This window comes from Euprymna scolopes, chromosome 13 (genome assembly GCF_053919585.1).
Source record: "Euprymna scolopes isolate OS-2025 chromosome 13, ASM5391958v1, whole genome shotgun sequence".
NCBI lineage: Eukaryota > Metazoa > Mollusca > Cephalopoda > Sepiida > Sepiolidae > Euprymna > Euprymna scolopes.
The window spans coordinates 128,423,908-128,443,653 of NC_136494.1; the positions used below are offsets into that span (position 1 = coordinate 128,423,908).

At 39.9% G+C, this 19,746-nt stretch overlaps 1 protein-coding gene across 1 annotated transcript; it reads left to right on the plus strand.

Annotated features, from left to right (window-relative positions):
• Positions 1-13,877: 13,877 nt before the first annotated feature.
• On the plus strand, positions 13,878-14,666 carry LOC145292334 (uncharacterized). Its single transcript, XM_080138663.1, has one exon. The coding sequence runs from the start codon at positions 13,878-13,880 to the stop codon at positions 14,664-14,666; it is 789 nt and encodes a 262-aa protein (XP_079994789.1).
• The last annotated feature ends 5,080 nt before the right edge of the window (positions 14,667-19,746 follow it).

The following is a 19,746-nucleotide window of genomic DNA, read 5'->3' on the forward strand; positions in this document are numbered from 1 at the left end:
CTCGTTCGTCGATAAAACGCAAATGAACATATTAAACACATACGACAACTTCAAATCACATTTTTTTATGTACACACATCGATAGAATAACTCGCACCTCACGTCAACAAAGTAAAACAACCAAAAGAGCCGCACATCAAAAGAAAAATCAAAATACAAAACACAAACATCACAACAGACGCATCTCCAGTACCATATAAACACGAATAATTGTTTAACGAAACACTGCAACAGTACAACACCTACTAAAATACATTCGCAATTTTCTTAGCTTTAAATCAATATAACACATGTATACAAACATCAAACAGATGACTCCCTACAATACATTAAAACACAAAAAACAAGCACAAATAAAAAGCGAAACGATGACCAGCGATAAAAGCCGCCCTTTGCCTGCTACTACGTCCGCATCGCGAGTATAAAAATGTCAGCTTTTTCGACAAGCAACCAGATCGGCCCCTACGTGGCAAGTTGTGGATCTCGCTCTGTCAGCAGCAGTTAACCCCTCGACAGCAACACCAGCTACTGAAATCACTGCGCCACATCCGCCGCCATCTCATACGTGATACTGGACAGCAAGCCTTGAAGACTACCTCTCTTCCGCCACTGACACCGCCAATCACCACAGCTCACCAGCCAACAGCTGTTAACCTCTCACAGCGACACCAGCTATTAAAATTACTGCACTGCCGCATCGCCACCATCCCTCTCGTGATACTTGACAGCAAGCCTTGAAGTTTACCCCTCTTCTGCCGTCATCGCTGCCGCCAGATCACTACAGCTCACCAGCCAACAGCCATCAACACCAGCTATTAAGGATCACCGCAGACGCCAGAACGCTAAGCCACGTTCCTGCCATCGCCGCCCCACCTCAGCCTGACAATAACTTAGATCGTCGCCGAGTTCATATCAACACCCGACCAGCATTCCTACTGATGCCCCGCCGCCGCCGTCAAATTACCCTGACACACCAAACAGTTCGTTTCACGATCGTTTAAACTTTAAATAAACCGCTTAAACTCAACCTTTTCGTTTGTCACTTTCTTGCTTTCCATATGCTCAGTTTTGTAATATAACAGAAGCTGTTGCAATCATTGAAACTCTTCTAAAGTGGCGCCACGTCAGTCATTACGGATCAAAAGAGCATTAGTTTTATGTTCGACAATAGTATTAAATCGAAAATTAAAAATTACAAAATATGTCGATGGCGCATTGAACTGTCACAGTTCAAATTCAGTATTGTCTACCGTCTGGGAACGGAAAATGCAGCTCCTGGCATATTCTATCGCATTTCAGCTCTCACTCACAATTTGCAAGACCTACGTGATTTGCATATTCGATTATGCTGTTCTGGTGTTACACGGCTCTGCCACTTTATCAGAACGAGGAATCTCCCATTTTATTTAGACCAGATAAAAAGCATAACCAACTCCTGCTCCTCCTGCCAGTATCTGAAACTCAAATTTGTCAGTAGTAACAAGGAAACACTCATGAAGGCTATACTCCCTTTCCAGCGATGAAACATTCATTTCAAAAGCGCATTATAAACTTTTCTTTACATGGTAACAAATACTTCCTTACTATAATTGACGAGTATTCTCGCTTTCCCATTGCTTTTCTCTGTAAGAACACGACGAGCAAAACGATCATCCACTGTTTGAACCAACTATTTCCGAATTTTAGTATGCCTGATATGATACATATTGACCGGGTTGCTGATTCCCTGCACGAAAAATTAGAGACTTCTTACATGGAAAAAGTATTGCTACCTTTAACACAAGTAGATAACACCATGAAAGTAATGGACAGTTGTCACCTCCAAAATTCATCACCGAATTACTCCTCCTTATATGTAAAACGACGTAACTTTATTATAAATTAATATTATCAATATAACTTTTGTACCATTTAAAAGAAGGGCAAAATAAAGTTCTTCATCGTACGAAAATAATGAAATTGCGAGACGAAAATCGTGTTTACATAATTGGCGCTTTAAAATAACGTTTCCATGTAGTAGTCTAGGAGAATGAGAAGGATCTAGGTGTGATCATTGACCAAAAGCTGTCATTCACTAAGCATGTTGAAACCCAAGTCAATAAAGCCAACCGGGTTCTCGGAACCATCAAACACTGTAACAGTTTACAGATCTGGGCAAAACATCTTTCTTGCTTCTCTGCAAGTCCCTAATCCGCCCACACTTGGAATACGCCTCTGTGGTCTGGTACTCGAAACTGAAAAGAGAAAAGGATGCCGTGAAATAAGTCCAGTGTAGAGCAACAAAACTTATACAACGCATTACAAATTTGCCCTTCTCAGAATGTCTTGCCTACTTCAACCGCACTACTCTTGAATTCCGCAGGAAACGTACCGACATAATACAGGCCTACAAGATAGTAAGGGGGTTCGATAACGTCCACCATAATAGACCTTGCACCAAATGTGGCAATTGCTTGTTCACGCCAGCCCTCAATCCATTCACTACGAAGATGCAGATATAACATCATCCTGGCTCTCGTAGTCAGTTCTTCTCTAGCAGAGTCTGTGTAATAAATTGCGAACAGACGGGCTTACCTGACAAACGCTCGAGGTGTGCACTCTGCAAAGCGGGCACGTCCAAAGAAAAATGGCAAGATGGCGGCGGCCGGTTAATATTGTCAAGTAATCACGCAAAATCTCGTGTTCTCTCGCACACACGAGAGTTCAGCTTAGCATAAAAACGGGTCACTGTGAGCAAGAAGGGAGAAGGAAAAACGTAGTCAAGACAAAGACGACGCTTCTGACGACTGAGAAGAAAAAAAGAAGAAAAAGAGCAAGAAGTAGAAGAGGAAGAAGAGAACGATACATGAGAAGACGAGGTGTGTGCGGTTTTGAGTAAATCGAAACAGACAGAAAAAAAAACTCTGATTACAAGCTATTTCGGCTTTGTTATGGAGAAATTTGACACCAGATTAATTCCGGAATTCGATGGCTCCCCCACTGGTCCCTCGGTGGTCGAATGGCTGGAAAAGGCTGAGCGCGTTTGCCGGTTGTGCAAGATTAAAGACCCAGCTATGGTTATCCCATTGAGACTCACTAAAGGGGCTTATGCCGTGTACCAGCAGCTAGGGGAGCATCCGACCATGGAGCAGATTACACAAGCGCTATACGGGGCATTTGGTACAGACCCTTTTGTCGCCTGGAGGCAGTTTTCCGAACGCCGACTTGGGCCGGGGGAGACAGTGGATGTCTACATGGCCGACTTGAAAAAGCTTGCCACTCCCTTCGGCGGTGCAAGTGATCGCATATTGGCATGCGCCTTTTTGTCGGGACTTCCGGATGAGGCAAGTCGACTGCTGCGAGCATCGTCAAGACTCACTGAGATTGGATTGGAGGAGTTATTGGGGAGAGCACGAAACATCTTGAAAGACGATCGAGAACTAGTCTCCGCAGCTGTTGACACTCTGGACTCGCCAACGAAGGGTCTACGATGCTATACCTGTGGTGGCCCCAACCACTTTTCCAGAGACTGCAAAAGCGGTACAAGCCGCACCTCTAATTATGGAGCATGACAAGTAATACGGTGTCACCAATGCAATAAGCCAGGCCACATAGCGCGGAATTGTCCGGGAAACGGGCAAGGGGAGGACGCCGCAGCGCTAGCACCCTCCCCAACGCGGCATTGAACAAAGCGCTGCCTGCAGTAACAGTTCAAGTTGATGGATGTGAACGTTCAGCGCTGGTTGACACCAGTTGTACCCAAACCCTTCTTCGAAAGGAATATTGCGCCACATGGAAGAAACGAAGGATCCCTGTACTTACTGTCGGCCAAGGCTCATTGGTGTGTTGTGGGGTCAGCGTTGTTCATATCAGCATTGGCAATGTCTCTCCGGTTGCTGTGACGGTGTTAGTGGTCGATGGGGAGCTGCTCGGATATGACCTTCTCCTTGGAATGGACGCTATCACACAGCTAGGCGGAATTACTGTGAACGGCGCCGGTGATGTGAGCTTCCCTCGACCAAACAAACAAATGTGTGCAGCAATCACTCTCGATGAGCCCGACTTCCATGCAGAATACGATAAGGGCACAAACACTTGGACAGCGTCCTGGAAATGGGCAGGCGACCAGCCACCAGTGTCATTGCGGAATCGACGTACAGAGTATCCCCCTCCTGCGTGGCTTAGGGGGCAGTACGAGGCAGAACTTCAAGTGTGGCTGGATAATGGCTGGTTAGTTCCATACCCAGAGGATGAGCTCGGGCCCCCGCGGGGGCTAATTCCCCTGATGGCTGTCAGACAAGAGAACAAGCAGAAAGTTCGACCTGTTCTTGATTACCGGGAACTTAATGAATACGTTGACCCACACACTGCGGGGGCTGATGTCTGTGCTCATAAACTACGGGAGTGGCGGCGGCAGGGTGCGGAAGCAGCCATACTGGACTTGCGAAGAGCGTACTTGCAAATACGTGTTGAGAAATCGCTGTGGCCGTTCCAGACGGTGGTGATCAAAGGAACTCGCTATTGCTTGACCAGGCTAGGATTCGGCCTGAATGTAGCCCCTAACATGACAGCAATCATGCAGGCGATCCGGCGTCAAGATGAAGCGGTGCAACATGCGACATCGTCGTATATAGACGACATTTTTGTCAATGAGAGCCTCCTGTCTGCCCAGGCGGTCAAAGAACACTTCGAGCACTTCGGATTGTCGTGCAAGGAGCCGGAGCGGCTACAGGACGGGGCGAAAGTGCTCGGACTGCAGGTGAGCAGAAGTGCAGATGGCCTTCAATGGGGAAGGAGTGGTGAAATCCCGGAAATCCCATCTACCATCACACGTCGGAGCACGTTTTCCATTTGCGGAAAATTGGTGGGTCACTTCCCTGTGTGTGGGTGGCTCCGAGTGGTTGTAGTGGCCATAAAGCGACGGGCAACTTCTATGTCAACTGGATGGGACGATGAGGTGCATGATCCTGCCCTGCGAAGCATGCTGGTGGAAGTTGTGGCCAGAGTGACCAATGATGACCCTGTACGGGGGAGCTGATGCGTCGATGGGAGTGAATTTACAGTTTGGGTAGACGCCAGCTCACTTGCCCTTGGCGTTGCTCTGGCGGTCGACGGAAGGATAATAGAAGATGCCTGCTGGCTTCGGCCGGAGAATGACGCCAAGCATATAAACCTAGCTGAACTCGATGCTACACTGAAAGGAGTCAATCTGTTTGAATCAGGCGGATCGTCTGACCAGAGTGCCACGCTGTTGGCTAAACCTGCCAAAAGAAGTGAACGAGTCAGCACCTGTAAATTGCGCTGCAGTGGGACATAGACTCAGCTCGGAGCATATTAATGATGTCCATTGCCAAAGCGGGCACCCCAGTGTAAACTGAACGCTTTACTTTGCCAGATTGGTTGACCCCTCTGTGTCTCGGAGGGCTGTGAAATCTGTTGTGGGAAGCTGCAACACCTGCCGATCGATCGACCCAGCACCTGTCCGGTGGTCCGGTGGAAGAAGGGAATACTCAGTGTGAAGCGTAATTGGGATAGGATTGCGATGGACATAACGCACTACAACGGGAGGCATTTTTTGACGCTTATCGACTGTGGACCATCTAGGTTTTCATTGTGGCGGCCCCTTCGCCGGCAGGACGTGGCTGCCATTATCCATGAGTTGGAAGGTGTGTTCCTCGAGCGTGGCCCTCCTTCTGAGATACTCACCGACAATGGCCCCGCTTTTGTTAGTGAGCCGTTTAAACAGTTTGCAGATGGCTGGGGTGTCCATCTGCGTTTTTGGTGTGCCCATGTTCCCAGTGGAAACGGGATTATTGAGTGCAATCACAGAACTGTTAAGACAATCGCAGCGCGGAAGGGGTGTACGGTACCTGAAGCAGTCTATTGGTACAACGTCACCCCTAAGGACGATGTTTCACCCTCCACCGCGCCAGCCAACGCGCTACATACATACCGTGTCAGGGTGAGAGGTTTGGAGAGCAGCTCACTACCCGAACCGGAGCCACCACAAAAGGACATAAAAGAGGGAGATGTCGTCTGGGTTAAAAAACCCCGAGGCCAGTGCACGACTCGCTACGGAACCGGTCATGTCACTGAAGTGATCAGCCCGCAGGTGGTGCGAGTTGATGGAGTACCTCGTCATATTAAAGACTTAAGATCAGTATTCCAAACACAGCTGCCGCTTGACGAAGATAGTGAAATTGAATCCGTGACCAGCGACCCATCATTCTGGTTCATGACGGCTTCAACGCACAGCGACACTGAGAGTGGTAGCCTTCAAAGTACTGACCCTCCTGCTGATGATGAAGACCCGGACAGTGTTACTGCGATGCTCAGCTTTAGGTTCGCCGACCTTCGTGTCACGGAGGACAGCGCAGACGATAATGAAGCCCCGAATCCCCCTCTCTGAAGAAGCACTCGAAGAAAAAGGCCACCGCCTCCCTGCTCTTTCTGTGATAATGAGATCAGGGGGGAGTGTGTAATAAATTGCGAACAGACGGGCTTACCTGACAAACGCTCGAGGTGTGCACTCTGCAAAGCGGGCACGTCCAAAGAAAAATGGCGAGATGGCGGCGGCCGGTTAATATTGCCAAGTAATCACGCAAAATCTCGTGTTCTCTCGCACACACGAGAGTTCAGCTTAGCATAAAAACGGGTCACTGTGAGCAAGAAGGGAGAAGGAAAAACGTAGTCAAGACAAAGACGACGCTTCTGACGACTGAGAAGAAAAAAAGAAGAAAAAGAGCAAGAAGTAGAAGAGGAAGAAGAGAACGATACATGAGAAGACGAGGTGTGTGCGGTTTTGAGTAAATCGAAACAGACAGAAAAAAAAACTCTGATTACAGAGTCACTCTTGTTTGGAATGGGCTAAGTTTTCACACTGTTAATGCTCCTTCCGTTATTGCCTTTAAGTCTTGCCTTGCAACGGAATGGAAGAAACACCAGGAACTATTCCACTACCAATTTTCCTACTGAATCGGTGACTCTACCCTCCCATATATATATATATATATATATATATATATATATATATATATATATATACTAGCTGTACCCGGCCACGCATTGCTGTGGCTCAGTTTGTTAAAATGGAACACATGTGAACGTAGAGAAAAGTTTGATTCTTTTTTCAAGAGAATGTACAAATTATTTATTTTTTTAACAGATGTTAAGAAAATAAACAGAAAAATACTTCCATCATCAATTATGCCAAAAAATAAATAAAATGTTGATTTAGTGTTTCAATATGCTTATAAATTACGATAAAACTTGCTGAGTATGCACTGTTTTATGGTTGTTGTAAAAATGGAACGGAAACTTAAATTTCGCTTCGTTTTAATCTTTCTTAATTTTTTAATGGTGCCCCCCCAAACGAATATAATCAAAACAGTAACATTCAACAATTGTACTTTATGTATATCAAACACAAAATATTTATTAAAAAAAAAAAAAATTAAAAAAAAGTTAATAACGAAAGGGAAATAATTCCATTTTTAAACGAAAAAGTCAGTTTGGTATATCTTTTTGTTATTTTTTACATAAGTCCAGCTTACCATTCACATTTATAGGTTGTCGAGTACGTTTACAATGAATAAACACTCCAATCTAGTAGATGTATCAGAATTTTTGTAGGAATTTTTTACACCCCTATCACGAAACTGCGAATAAAATATAAAAATCTTGTAATTTCTCTTTTAAAAGTGGGTTGTTTATTTTCTTTATGGATTATACTCCCAAAATAAACTATTAAAGTTGTTTTAAAAGTAATAGAAATACTTTTTTATTTTTTTAAAAAAAGTAATGAATTTTACGAACTCAATACTTTTCAATTTTTAAACTTTAAAAATCTATCAAAATTTTTTTATTGATTCTATTTTTACGATATTTTCAGGGTCAATGTGAAATTTTATGCTCTTTCCAATAAACCGAATATAATATTTTAGACAAACGTTTTTTTTTAATTCACGCCCCCCCCCCATTTTCAAGTGTCTAGTAAAAAGTAAATAATTTATTTACACACCAAAGTTTTATATATCACAAATTGAAGAGAAAAGGTCAATAAGTAATATATTCAAATTTAAAACAAAAAAGTAGTGTTTTTTAGAAATTTACCTGTAAAGTTCAAAGTTTAAAACCTTTTTTTTAACCACGTTGTTTGTTTTTTCTTTTGTTTTTTTTAATGAAACCTTGGTCCTTGCTCCTTTAATTGAAAAAAAATTAGGGCTTGAATTACATTTTTCGAGTAGTTATAAGCTTGGAAAGACAGGGAGTAGAATAATTCATGCCTCCCATTTTGAAATGTCTATTAAAAAGTAAATAAATTATAAATTGAAAAGAAAAGGTCAATAAATAATATATTCAAATTTAAAGCAAAAAAAGTAGTGTTTTTAGAAATTTACCTGTAAAGTCCGAAGTTAAAACCTTTTTTATTTTAAAAAACATGTTTGTTTGTTTTTTTTTGTTTTTTTGTTTTTTTAATGAAACCTTGGTCCTTGCTCCTTTAATTGGAAAATAAAAATTAGGGCTTGAGTTACATTTTTCGAGGAGTTATAAGCTTGGAAAGACGGGGTGGAATTATTCAGTATTTTTCACGAAATTTCTTATACACCTACAAATCTACCCATGTTAAGAACGGTTTTCGGATTAGACACCCCTAACCTTGCCAGAATACCCGAAAAGCTATAAAAGTTGACGTGTCGAATGTGAACGATGAGTTGGGCGTAATGTAAAAATGTACCAAATTTAAAAGGGAACAAAATTCAAATTTCCGTTCCATTTTTACAACCGTAAAGCAGAGCATTCTATGCAAATTTTACCTAACTTACTGTATTAATGCTATTTTTTTAAGCAAGAAAAAAAAAGGTAAATATCCACATACGCTACTACAGAACACCGACCACTCTAATTTGTTTTTTTATAGGTAATTGAGGTCGCTGACAACGAATCTGATAGTCAAACTTGGGGCAAATTTACCGTTTGCATGGTATTTACCCCTGAACCCACGAACTACTTTCCACCATTTTGCAGCTTCCGTTTATGCTACGCGCATGCACGCTGTAGCATAAACGACGGCATCACCAAGCAAACTACGTTGGGGGGAGGGGATTTTTTTTTCCAGGACATAGAATTTTCTAATTTTCAAAAATACATTATAGCGCTTTTTGGGTGGAAAATTTAAAATTAGCTGAAAAAGAAATAAAACAAGAAAAGGAAAGTACACCAAGTTGGAGTAGGGGGGGGGTAATTTATCTGTTTTTTTTTTTACCTGGAACATAGAATTTTCAAATTTTCCGTAAGTAACGCACCGACATTTACCAATTAGAACACCATTTAACATTTTCCGAAGATTTTACTTTGTACATTGGGGGCGCGAGTGGGGCGGGGGGTGATGTGATGTTGGGGCGCGCGCGCGCCCCAACATCCCCCCCCCAAAAAAAAAAACAAATTAGTGGTCGGTGTTCTGTATTTACCAAAAAAAATATTTAGATTTGGCTATAAATTCCTAAACTCATTTCACCCTAAATAATTTAGGTGACTGAAATAGGAATCTAATTGAATCTTTAATTTCCTGAATAGTATGCGAGAATTCATTTTTCTTCGAGTTATATCGAATTCATTAATACGGACTTTAGGGGCTTTTTTCGTAATGTTACTGTAAAAATTATTTTTTATTGTTACAAATTACGATGCTTTAAAAAAAGCAAAAATAAATTCTTACGTTTTTTATTTACTACTGAAAACCATAACTTTAGTAAACGTATTTTTTGTTTAAACAAAATAAAACATTTTCACTAAGAGTTAAGTAAAAATAATTAGTTCATTATATTCTGCGATCATTATTTGAAAAATACTGCAATTTTCATTAAAATTGGTTAATTTCCTGATTTTTGGTGAATTTTTAAGTAAAGGGAGGAGTCAAAATGTGTATACACTTTGAGCGTCGGCATTCATTTTGCGTGTACCTACCCAGCGACCACGTGTGGTTAATTTAAATTAAATTTCAATCATATGGTTACATTATCAATAATCATGTAATTAAACCCATTGAAAATTTACCGATATTGTAAACACATTATGTCCTGAAGTGTTTTTTTAGTGATGCTATGTTGTCAACTGAGATTTAAAAAAACCCGCGAGATCAGGAGAAAGAAATGTCCAGAAAATCGTTAGATTTTTAATTTTTATCGTCTGAAATTTTTAAAAATCGCTAATCCCCCCCCCCTCCAACAACAACAAAAAAACTCCATATTTTAACTTCCTACAATAAAAAAAAATATAAATATAGTATATTCAATATATAAAATGTTCCGTGTTTTCTCACTATATGTTTCTGGAATTATATTGAACGGTCAGCTCCCCAGAAGGCTTACATATTTTATCAGCTAGTTTTGCCTGTTTTTTTTTTTTCAGAGAGGGTATTTTTTTTTTTTTTGCAGGAAACAAATCATAAACTCAAACTTTTTATAATAAAAGTTAAATTGAAATATACTGCAAATTAAACATCACAATAATGGTGCAACATATTTTGAAATTAGAAAAATAAAAAACAAAAAAAACTTTGTTTAGCATATTAAAAGTATTTAGGTTGGTAGATAATTAAATTCTATTGTATTGGTATAAGTTTTTTTGTTTTTTTTTTTGCTGTTGCTTCTTGCTTTTTACAATTTTAGATCGTATTTTAAACTAAACTTCGGAGGTTGGAATGCCCCCCCCCCCATCTAAAATGTACTTGGAAAAAATCGATTTTATAGTGAGATTTAAGAATGGTTAGTCGAAAAAAGGTGAAAAACAAAACAAATAATCAATAAATAATTGTTACCAAAGGCAATAAATGCTACTTTTTTTTTACTTACATGAATGAGTTTATTTTATGGTTTAAAGTATTTTCAAACGCTTTTCTTTATTTTTTAATAATTTAATGCGTGTGTGTGGGTGCCAAATATCCCCAGATTTTCTAGAATTCCTCGCTAGATTGCAAACGAAATCTCCAGATCTAGCAGGAAAACCGCTAAATTGTAACACTGGCCACGTGACAGGAGGCGGTAATAAATAATTGTCCCTAAATAAAAAAATGGCCTCTCGGTACAAAGAAAAAACATCTATTTATCATAGAAAAATTAAGTATAATGTTATAATTAAAAAGAAATATATAAAAACACACATGGATATAGTAAACATATTATACCAAAACGTGGAAGCCATCCGTCGAGTGGTTTTTTAGACTATTAATTCCGAACGAACCAAGAGTTACATTTTTATATATATATATATATATATATATATATATATATATATATATATATATATATATATATGTATACACACACACACACACACACACACACACACACACACACATATATATATATACGTATGTATACATACACACACATATATATACGTATGTATACACACACACATATATATACGTATGTATGCACACACATATACGTATACACACACACATATATATATACGTATACACACACACACGTATACACACACATGTATATATACGTATACACACATATATATATACGTACACACACACACACACACACACACACACACACACACACACACACACACACACACATATATATATATATATATATATATATATATATATATATATATATATATATACGTATACACACATATATTCGCCGGACTATCCATTCATGTGAAATCTTATCATTTTTTTCTTTTACCTCCTATTCCCCTTACCTCACCCTTTTTTTAACCAAGTAAGATCTGTGACTTACTTGTGGTTTCATTAAATACTTTTACATGCAAAATCCGATCCCGCATTTTGCTAATTCCTGCCCTCTGATGAGAAGGAGAGTATTTCTTCGAAGCTCCGTAGATTAAGAACTATCCACTTATCTTGTGCTTCCTTTTTAAAATTAAATGTTTTTAACTCTTTTTCAATATGTTTTTAACATCTTTTATTAATCATTTGTTCATATTATAAGCTCTATTTCCTTTTCGGTTTTATTGAGCTTTTACATCTGGTTGAGATTACTTGTCAATATTAACTCTGTAATAGTTATAATATATTTTAAGTTTACCATTTTGATTACCTTGGTAAACTTATTGTAATTTTTATTTCTTATATATATATATATATATATATATATATATATATATATATATATATATATATATATATGTATATACACACACACACATATATATGTGGGTATGTGTATGTATATATATGTGTGTGTGTGTATGTAGGGAAACCTGGGGCAAAATGAGATAGCGGGGTAAAACGAGACACCACAGATAACTGAAACAGAGAGAGAGAGAGAGAGAGAGAGAGAGAGAGAGAGAGAGAGAGAGAGAGAGAGAGAGAGAGAGAGCTCTTTCGTGAGGAGTCTGATCAAGAGATCACGTGGTAACACCTTGCCGCCAACGTCTACCATTTTTATTCAGCCCGTACATCAAAAAGGGGTAAGTATTCAAAATGTATCTATTTTGATCTGTGACGAATTGTACTCTGAGAGTGCAGAAAGCTGGGTAGCCTGTCAAGGGGACTGTAGGAAATGGGATCACTACGGCTGTGCAGGTCTAAACGAATGCAACAAGACCCCAATCTTCATTTGTGAGCTCTGTGAAGACTGACTTATTCAGACCAAGATCCGTCTCGTTTTGCCACAAGCATGGGGCAAAACGGGACAATACTGTTAGCTGAATAAATCATCTGTATCTCTTTTGTAAATAATTTCTCATCTTTTTTTTGTTGTGGCATTGTTTTCCAATACTTTGAATGTTCAGTACACAAAATATGGTTTATATGTCAATGCTATCTTTGACTCGACAGTTCTTTTTTCCTTAAGTATCTCGTTTTGCCCCATGTTCCACTATGTACATGTATTTTCATGAACATTTAACTAATACCATTTGACACTCTTCGAAGGAAGATGGTCAAACCTTGACATATGGTTTCAATACCCTTGTCGGGTAAACAATGACCTTTACTTAAGATATAAACTTAAGATATGAAAGTATGTGTTAAAAGCACTGTTGATATGACATTTAAAGTTTATCGGTTTAAAGACTTAACAAGTGCAGAACTTTTTTTTGTTTAATAAACAAGCATAATTTTAAAATCAAATTCGATATTTCGATCCATAACAAATCCGTCATCAAGGAGTGTCCAAACTTGTTTTCCACACGCACGCACGTATATACACAACTACGTATATACACCCCAGGCACGCACGCAAGCACACATACGCATTAACCACACATACGTACACACATACGAGCGTGAGGTCACTTCCTTTTTTTCTCCAAACGCATGCGCAGAAAACCAAGGTCCCACGCGCAGCCCCTTTTTCTTCCTCTTTCATCGGATGGCTTTTGAGCTGACCAGTCGCACCAGATTTCGCCTCCCGACTACCAGTGGTCACTCCTCGTCAAAACATGTGCGCGGACGGTTAGCGACCTGCATACGTTCGCCCTTTCTTTCTCCCCCGTTTTTCATAAAGCAGCAGTCGCTTTATGTGTGCCTTTTCATTTCCTCCTCACGTTTGGATTTTTCATCTTTTGAAATGAACATTAGCTTTTTATTTTTCTACGAAAAATAAACGTGTTCAAATTTATTCAACAAGCGTTTTCATTCCTTCATTTTCTGTTTGTTTCATTGTATATTTTTGCAGCGGTTTGGTGTATTATTATATACTAACCCGTTACAAATTTGGTGACCCCCGAACTTTAAAATGAAATGAACGTTTTTGAAGGAACCACGTGTTGAACTCTAACACAAATATTTACAAAACACACGGAAAATAACCGGACAACCACGTGGAAGAATAACGTCAAACCGCGAACAAAAGACGAGTAAAATAATAATAATGTCACTACAACCCACGGAAACCCAGCATGAAACAATGACATTGAACATTCCACCCTTCAACCCGGCGAACACAAAAATATGGTTCGTCCAAATACAAGCTTTATTTGACGCCAAACGAATTACCTCACAACGAGCGCGTTATTGCTATCTCGTCGAGAAACTGCCTTTGAAGATAGTGGAAGAGGTTATAGATGTACTTGACAATGTGCCTGAAGAAAACCCATACGACACACTCAAGCAAGCCATTCTACAGCGAACCGGCGTTTCTAATGAAGCCATGCTGCGAAACCTGTTCACACAAGTTGAATTGGGAGACCGCACACCGTCGCAGTTACTACGACACATGAAATCCTTGTTAGGAGAAAATAAAATGTCTGACAGCATTATGCGTAGCTTGTGGATGAATAAGCTACCCGCGACAGCAAAACAAATCCTCGCGCCAATGTCTGAAGAGACGACGTTAGAAAAACTCGCCGACATAGCTGACCGGATACTCGAAAGTTCCCGAAGCCGACAAGTGTACGCACAACAACAGCAACCAGTGCAAACCCGAGACGAGGAGCTAGCGGAATTAAAGTCCACAGTGGAAAAGCTGTCACAACAATTAGCCGACGTTCTCCAAGTATGTCGACGTTACCCCAGTAACTACAACAACACGCGACAAAGGACCAGGCGAAGAAGCTCCAGCAGCAGGCGACACGGTTCACGTGATAGACAAAACATATGCTTCTATCACAGAAAATTCGGCGCGGACGCTCGACGATGCACTACACCCTGTGCGTTCAAAAAAACAGCACAGGGAAACGAATTTTCCAGCCAGTAACGACGACAACTGTAGCTGGAATACACAAAAAAGGTCGTCTGTTTTATATCCGTGACAAAATTCACGGATATAACTTCTTAATAGACACCGGAGCTGAAATCAGCGTCATACCGACACCGCATGGCCATCCAACGGGGACACATTTTCTCACTCTGCAAGCTGCTAACGGGACTAAAATACCCACTTTTGGAGAGAAAATGTTAAACTTAAACCTGGGAATGCGAAGGAATTTTGTTTGGAATTTCACCATAGCCAGCGTGACCACTCCAATATTAGGGGCAGACTTTTTAGCCCATTTTAACCTGTCTGTCGACATGACAAACCATTCGTTAACAGACAACGAAACGAAGATTTCGGTGAGAGGAACCACTTCAAAATTTTTAACCACCGGAATCAGCGCTGCCTTACCCGAAGATGCACACGTCCGCCAGCTACTCCAAAAATATCCTCAACTCTCCCAGCCGTTTAAAAATACGGACCCTATCAAGCATAGCGCTAAGCACTACATCAAAACCACAGGACCGCCCGTCTATTCAACCCCCAGACGCTTGAAACCGGATAGATACAAATTGGCAAAATCCGAGTTTCAAGACCTACTCCAGATGGGAATAATACGGCCCTCGAAAAGTGCTTGGTCGTCACCACTCCACATGGTACAGAAAGCTGATAACACCACATGGCGCCCGTGCGGAGATTTCAGGCGTTTAAACGCAAAAACAATCCCAGATAGATACCCTATCCCCCACATCCATGACTTCGCCAACGGACTTCAAGGCGCCACAATTTTTTCAAAGCTGGACCTCGTAAAAGCCTATTTTCAAATTCCAGTCGCAGAAGAAGATATTCATAAAACTGCACTAACAACACCATTCGGCCTTTACGAGTTCCTTAGGATGCCTTTCGGGCTTAGAAACGCCTGCCAAACTTTTCAACGTTTGATTGACGAAGTTTTCAGAGGTCTGCCTTTCATATTCGCTTATGTGGACGATGTTTTGATTGCCAGCAGAAACCTCGACGAACACAGACAACACCTTGAGCAAACCTTTAAAAGACTATCACATTTCGGCCTGAAAATAAACACCGATAAATGTGTTTTCGGCCAACAAGAAGTTAAATTTCTCGGACACTTGATTGACAAGGATGGAATTTCACCTCTACCCGAAAAAGTAAGCGCTATTTCTGATTTTCCTGTACCGACATCTGTCAGACAGGTACGCCGTTTTGTAGGCATAATCAATTATTACCGACGTTTTTTGCCTAACTGCTCTACGTTACTCGCGCCTTTAACGGACATGTTAAAAAATCGGACAAAAAACCAACAGTTAGTTTTGGAGGGACCTGCACTCCAGGCCTTTGAAAAATCGAAAACTGCTTTGGAAAACTTCACCAAACTAACTTACGTCCAAGAGAGCGATACAACGAAACTCACACTAACAACGGATGCATCTGAAATAGCAGTAGGTGCAGTCATTCACCAGATTTCCGACAACAAAATGACCCCTATTTCATTCTTCTCGGCAAAGCTAAACAAGGCGCAGAGTAAATACAGCACTTTTTCGAGAGAGCTACTCGCGATTTACCTTGCAATAAAACATTTTAAACATCTGCTCGAGGGTAGAAATTTTTCCATCTATACGGATCACAAACCCTTAACATTTGCTCTACACACACAGGTCGACAAATACGGCCCTCGAGAAATTCGACATCTCGATTTTATTGCCCAATATTCTACCGATATACGGTACATAAAAGGACACGAGAACATTGTAGCTGACGCTTTATCTCGCGCAACGATTGCTTCTTTAAATTCCGCTCCACTAAGTATGGAATTAATAGCACAAGAGCAATCAGCCGATACCACGCTTCCAGCTATAATGGAAAAGACTTCACTGAAGCTGGAAGAAATGCCGACACCATTCGGAACAACAAACTTCTACTGCGATGTATCGCAAAAACAACCTCGCCCGTATATTTCACCGAGCCTCAGACGACAAGTTTTTAATCACTTTCACAATTTGTCCCACCCAGGAAAACGCGCCACTGTGAAATTAATAGCGGAACGTTTTGTTTGGCCAAATATGAATACGGACATCCGTAGTTGGACCAAAACTTGCGTTCCGTGCCAAAAAAACAAAATGCACAGGCACACCAAATCCCCTGCAGGAACTTTCAGTGTACCTGATGCCAGGTTCACCCATGTGCATATTGACTTAGTTGGACCCTTGCCCACTTCAAAAGGGCACACCCATATCCTTACTATAGTCGATAGATTTAGTAGATGGCCGACAGCAATAGCAGTCAGAGACACATCAGCCTCAACGATAGCCAGAGTATTCCTACAGGATTGGATAGCTATTTTCGGAGTACCCTCCATAGTCACAACAGACAGGGGCGCACAGTTCCAATCAGCTCTTTTCGCGGAATTTAATAATTTGTTGGGAACCAGACACATAAAGACTACTGCGTACCATCCGTGCGCAAATGGCATGGTCGAGCGCTTCCACAGACAATTGAAAGCGTCTTTAGCGATGAATGAAAACAGCGCGGACTGGGCAGACAATTTGCCGCTCATACTTTTAGCAATTCGCAACACTGTGAAGGAAGATTTGCAGAGCACGCCCGCAGAATTAGTTTTCGGATCAGCTTTAATTTTACCCGGACAATTCTGCGAAAACAATGCGAATATTGCCCCAACGACAACCTTCGTGACCGAATTAAAACGTAAAATGTCACAATTAAAATTCACTCCCATCAAAAAGACAGACACGAACATTTTCGTTCCAAGGGATGTTCACACCTGTAAATACGTGTTTATCAGGAACGACGCGGTCAAAAAACCACTCTGTCCAAATTATTCTGGACCCTATCTAGTTCTCGACAGAAGTGAAAAATATTTCACTATTTTAAAAAGAGACAAAAGAGACACTATAGCAATTGACAGAATCAAACCGGCATTTATAGACGAACAATTGCGCTTGTCCCCTAGTCCAATACAAGAAAGTACACACTCACAAACGGACGAAGAGACTACGAGAAACAATACACCAGAAACAACAACAAAAACTGGGCGAAAAGTTCATTGGCCCAAACATTTCAAACAATATATTACTTATTAAAAACACACATAAAAAAATAAATATAAAAAAAAAATACATTTCTAAACACATATATATATTTTTTTCTTTCCCCAGGAGGGAGAGTATTGTCCAAACTTGTTTTCCACACGCACGCACGTATATACACAACTACGTATATACACCCCAGGCACGCACGCAAGCACACATACGCATTAACCACACATACGTACACACATACGAGCGTGAGGTCACTTCCTTTTTTTCTCCAAACGCATGCGCAGAAAACCAAGGTCCCACGCGCAGCCCCTTTTTCTTCCTCTTTCATCGGATGGCTTTTGAGCTGACCAGTCGCACCAGATTTCGCCTCCCGACTACCAGTGGTCACTCCTCGTCAAAACATGTGCGCGGACGGTTAGCGACCTGCATACGTTCGCCCTTTCTTTCTCCCCCGTTTTTCATAAAGCAGCAGTCGCTTTATGTGTGCCTTTTCATTTCCTCCTCACGTTTGGATTTTTCATCTTTTGAAATGAACATTAGCTTTTTATTTTTCTACGAAAAATAAACGTGTTCAAATTTATTCAACAAGCGTTTTCATTCCTTCATTTTCTGTTTGTTTCATTGTATATTTTTGCAGCGGTTTGGTGTATTATTATATACTAACCCGTTACAGGAGTATGAGTTGTTTTTTCTTTTGTCTTTTTCTTTTACGTAAACCGAACATTACCCTCAACAAAACACATGAGAGAGACGTGCCAGGCATTATCACTAACAAAATGGTACGTAAAAAAAAAAAAAAAAAAAAAAAAACTTATATTCCTTGATGAAGATTCTGTTATAGATCGAAATATTTCTTATTTTGCTTATTGAAAAGAAAATCTGCAATTGGTTGGTCTTTAAAAGGTTAAACTTTAAATTTCATATCAAGTTGATACAGTAGACATTTATCATATTACTCTATACTATGAATATATTAATGGAATGAAATAACTAAGAAATGTTTTTTGTTTCAATTAGACTAGTTTCACATAACATTTTAAACAAAAGATACAGTAAAAATTGAATTTCATCGTTCTTTCTCTGCATAATTATCAAAACAATACAATGAAATGAAAAAACTAAGAAACTATCTTTTCACTTATTAACATTCATAACAAGTATAGAGTAGTTAAAAATTAAAACACGCTTATCATTAGTTGTTGTTATCAGCAGTCGAGTTGTTTTTTTTCTTTTCTTGCTAGGCTGTACAATCGACTCTCTAATTTCGTTTCGCTAAAATTTGCGTTCCGTTCCAATTTTTACATCCGTTCGCGGCCGCCATCTTGCGTACGACTTTAGTCAAGATTGCCCCATTCCTTATATTTTTCTTTATTTTGTTAAATAAGGAAATACTTTGAAAAGTATTTAATTATTATTTCAATTATTTTTTGAGTTTGTTTTACAATAAACAGAGATTCGAATAGGTGGTAAAAAATAAAATCTATCCCAAATAAATGTTACCATTGGATATAAAAATTACTTTTTAACCTACCTGAATCATTTATTGGTGTTTTAAAGTAGTTTTAAACGCTATTTATTTCATCTCGAACATTAACTTTTTACGAGTTGTAAGAATTCAAGATGGCAAAAAAAAAAAAAAAAAAAATGCCCCCATCCTCTTCTTCGTGAAGAATGAGCGAGGAACCTCATTTCAAATTTGTTTTCATGCACATTTTTGAAGACTGAATTGCGTAAAAATAGAAAATAAAATATTCAGCAGAATGGAAACGTGGTCAAAAACAAATATATAACATTTAAAATAGAAAATAAATGTATGACTCTGTGATCCGTGAACATTTGGTGAAAGTTCACATGGGAAAGAAAATCGCTACTTCTTATCTGCCACCAGAAATTCAAAATGATTTTGTGAGCATTTTGGCAAAGCAGGCGAGAAAGAAAATCATCGATCAGATCAAGGAAAGCAAGTATTTTTGCATAATTTTTGATAGCACTTCTGATGTGTCTCA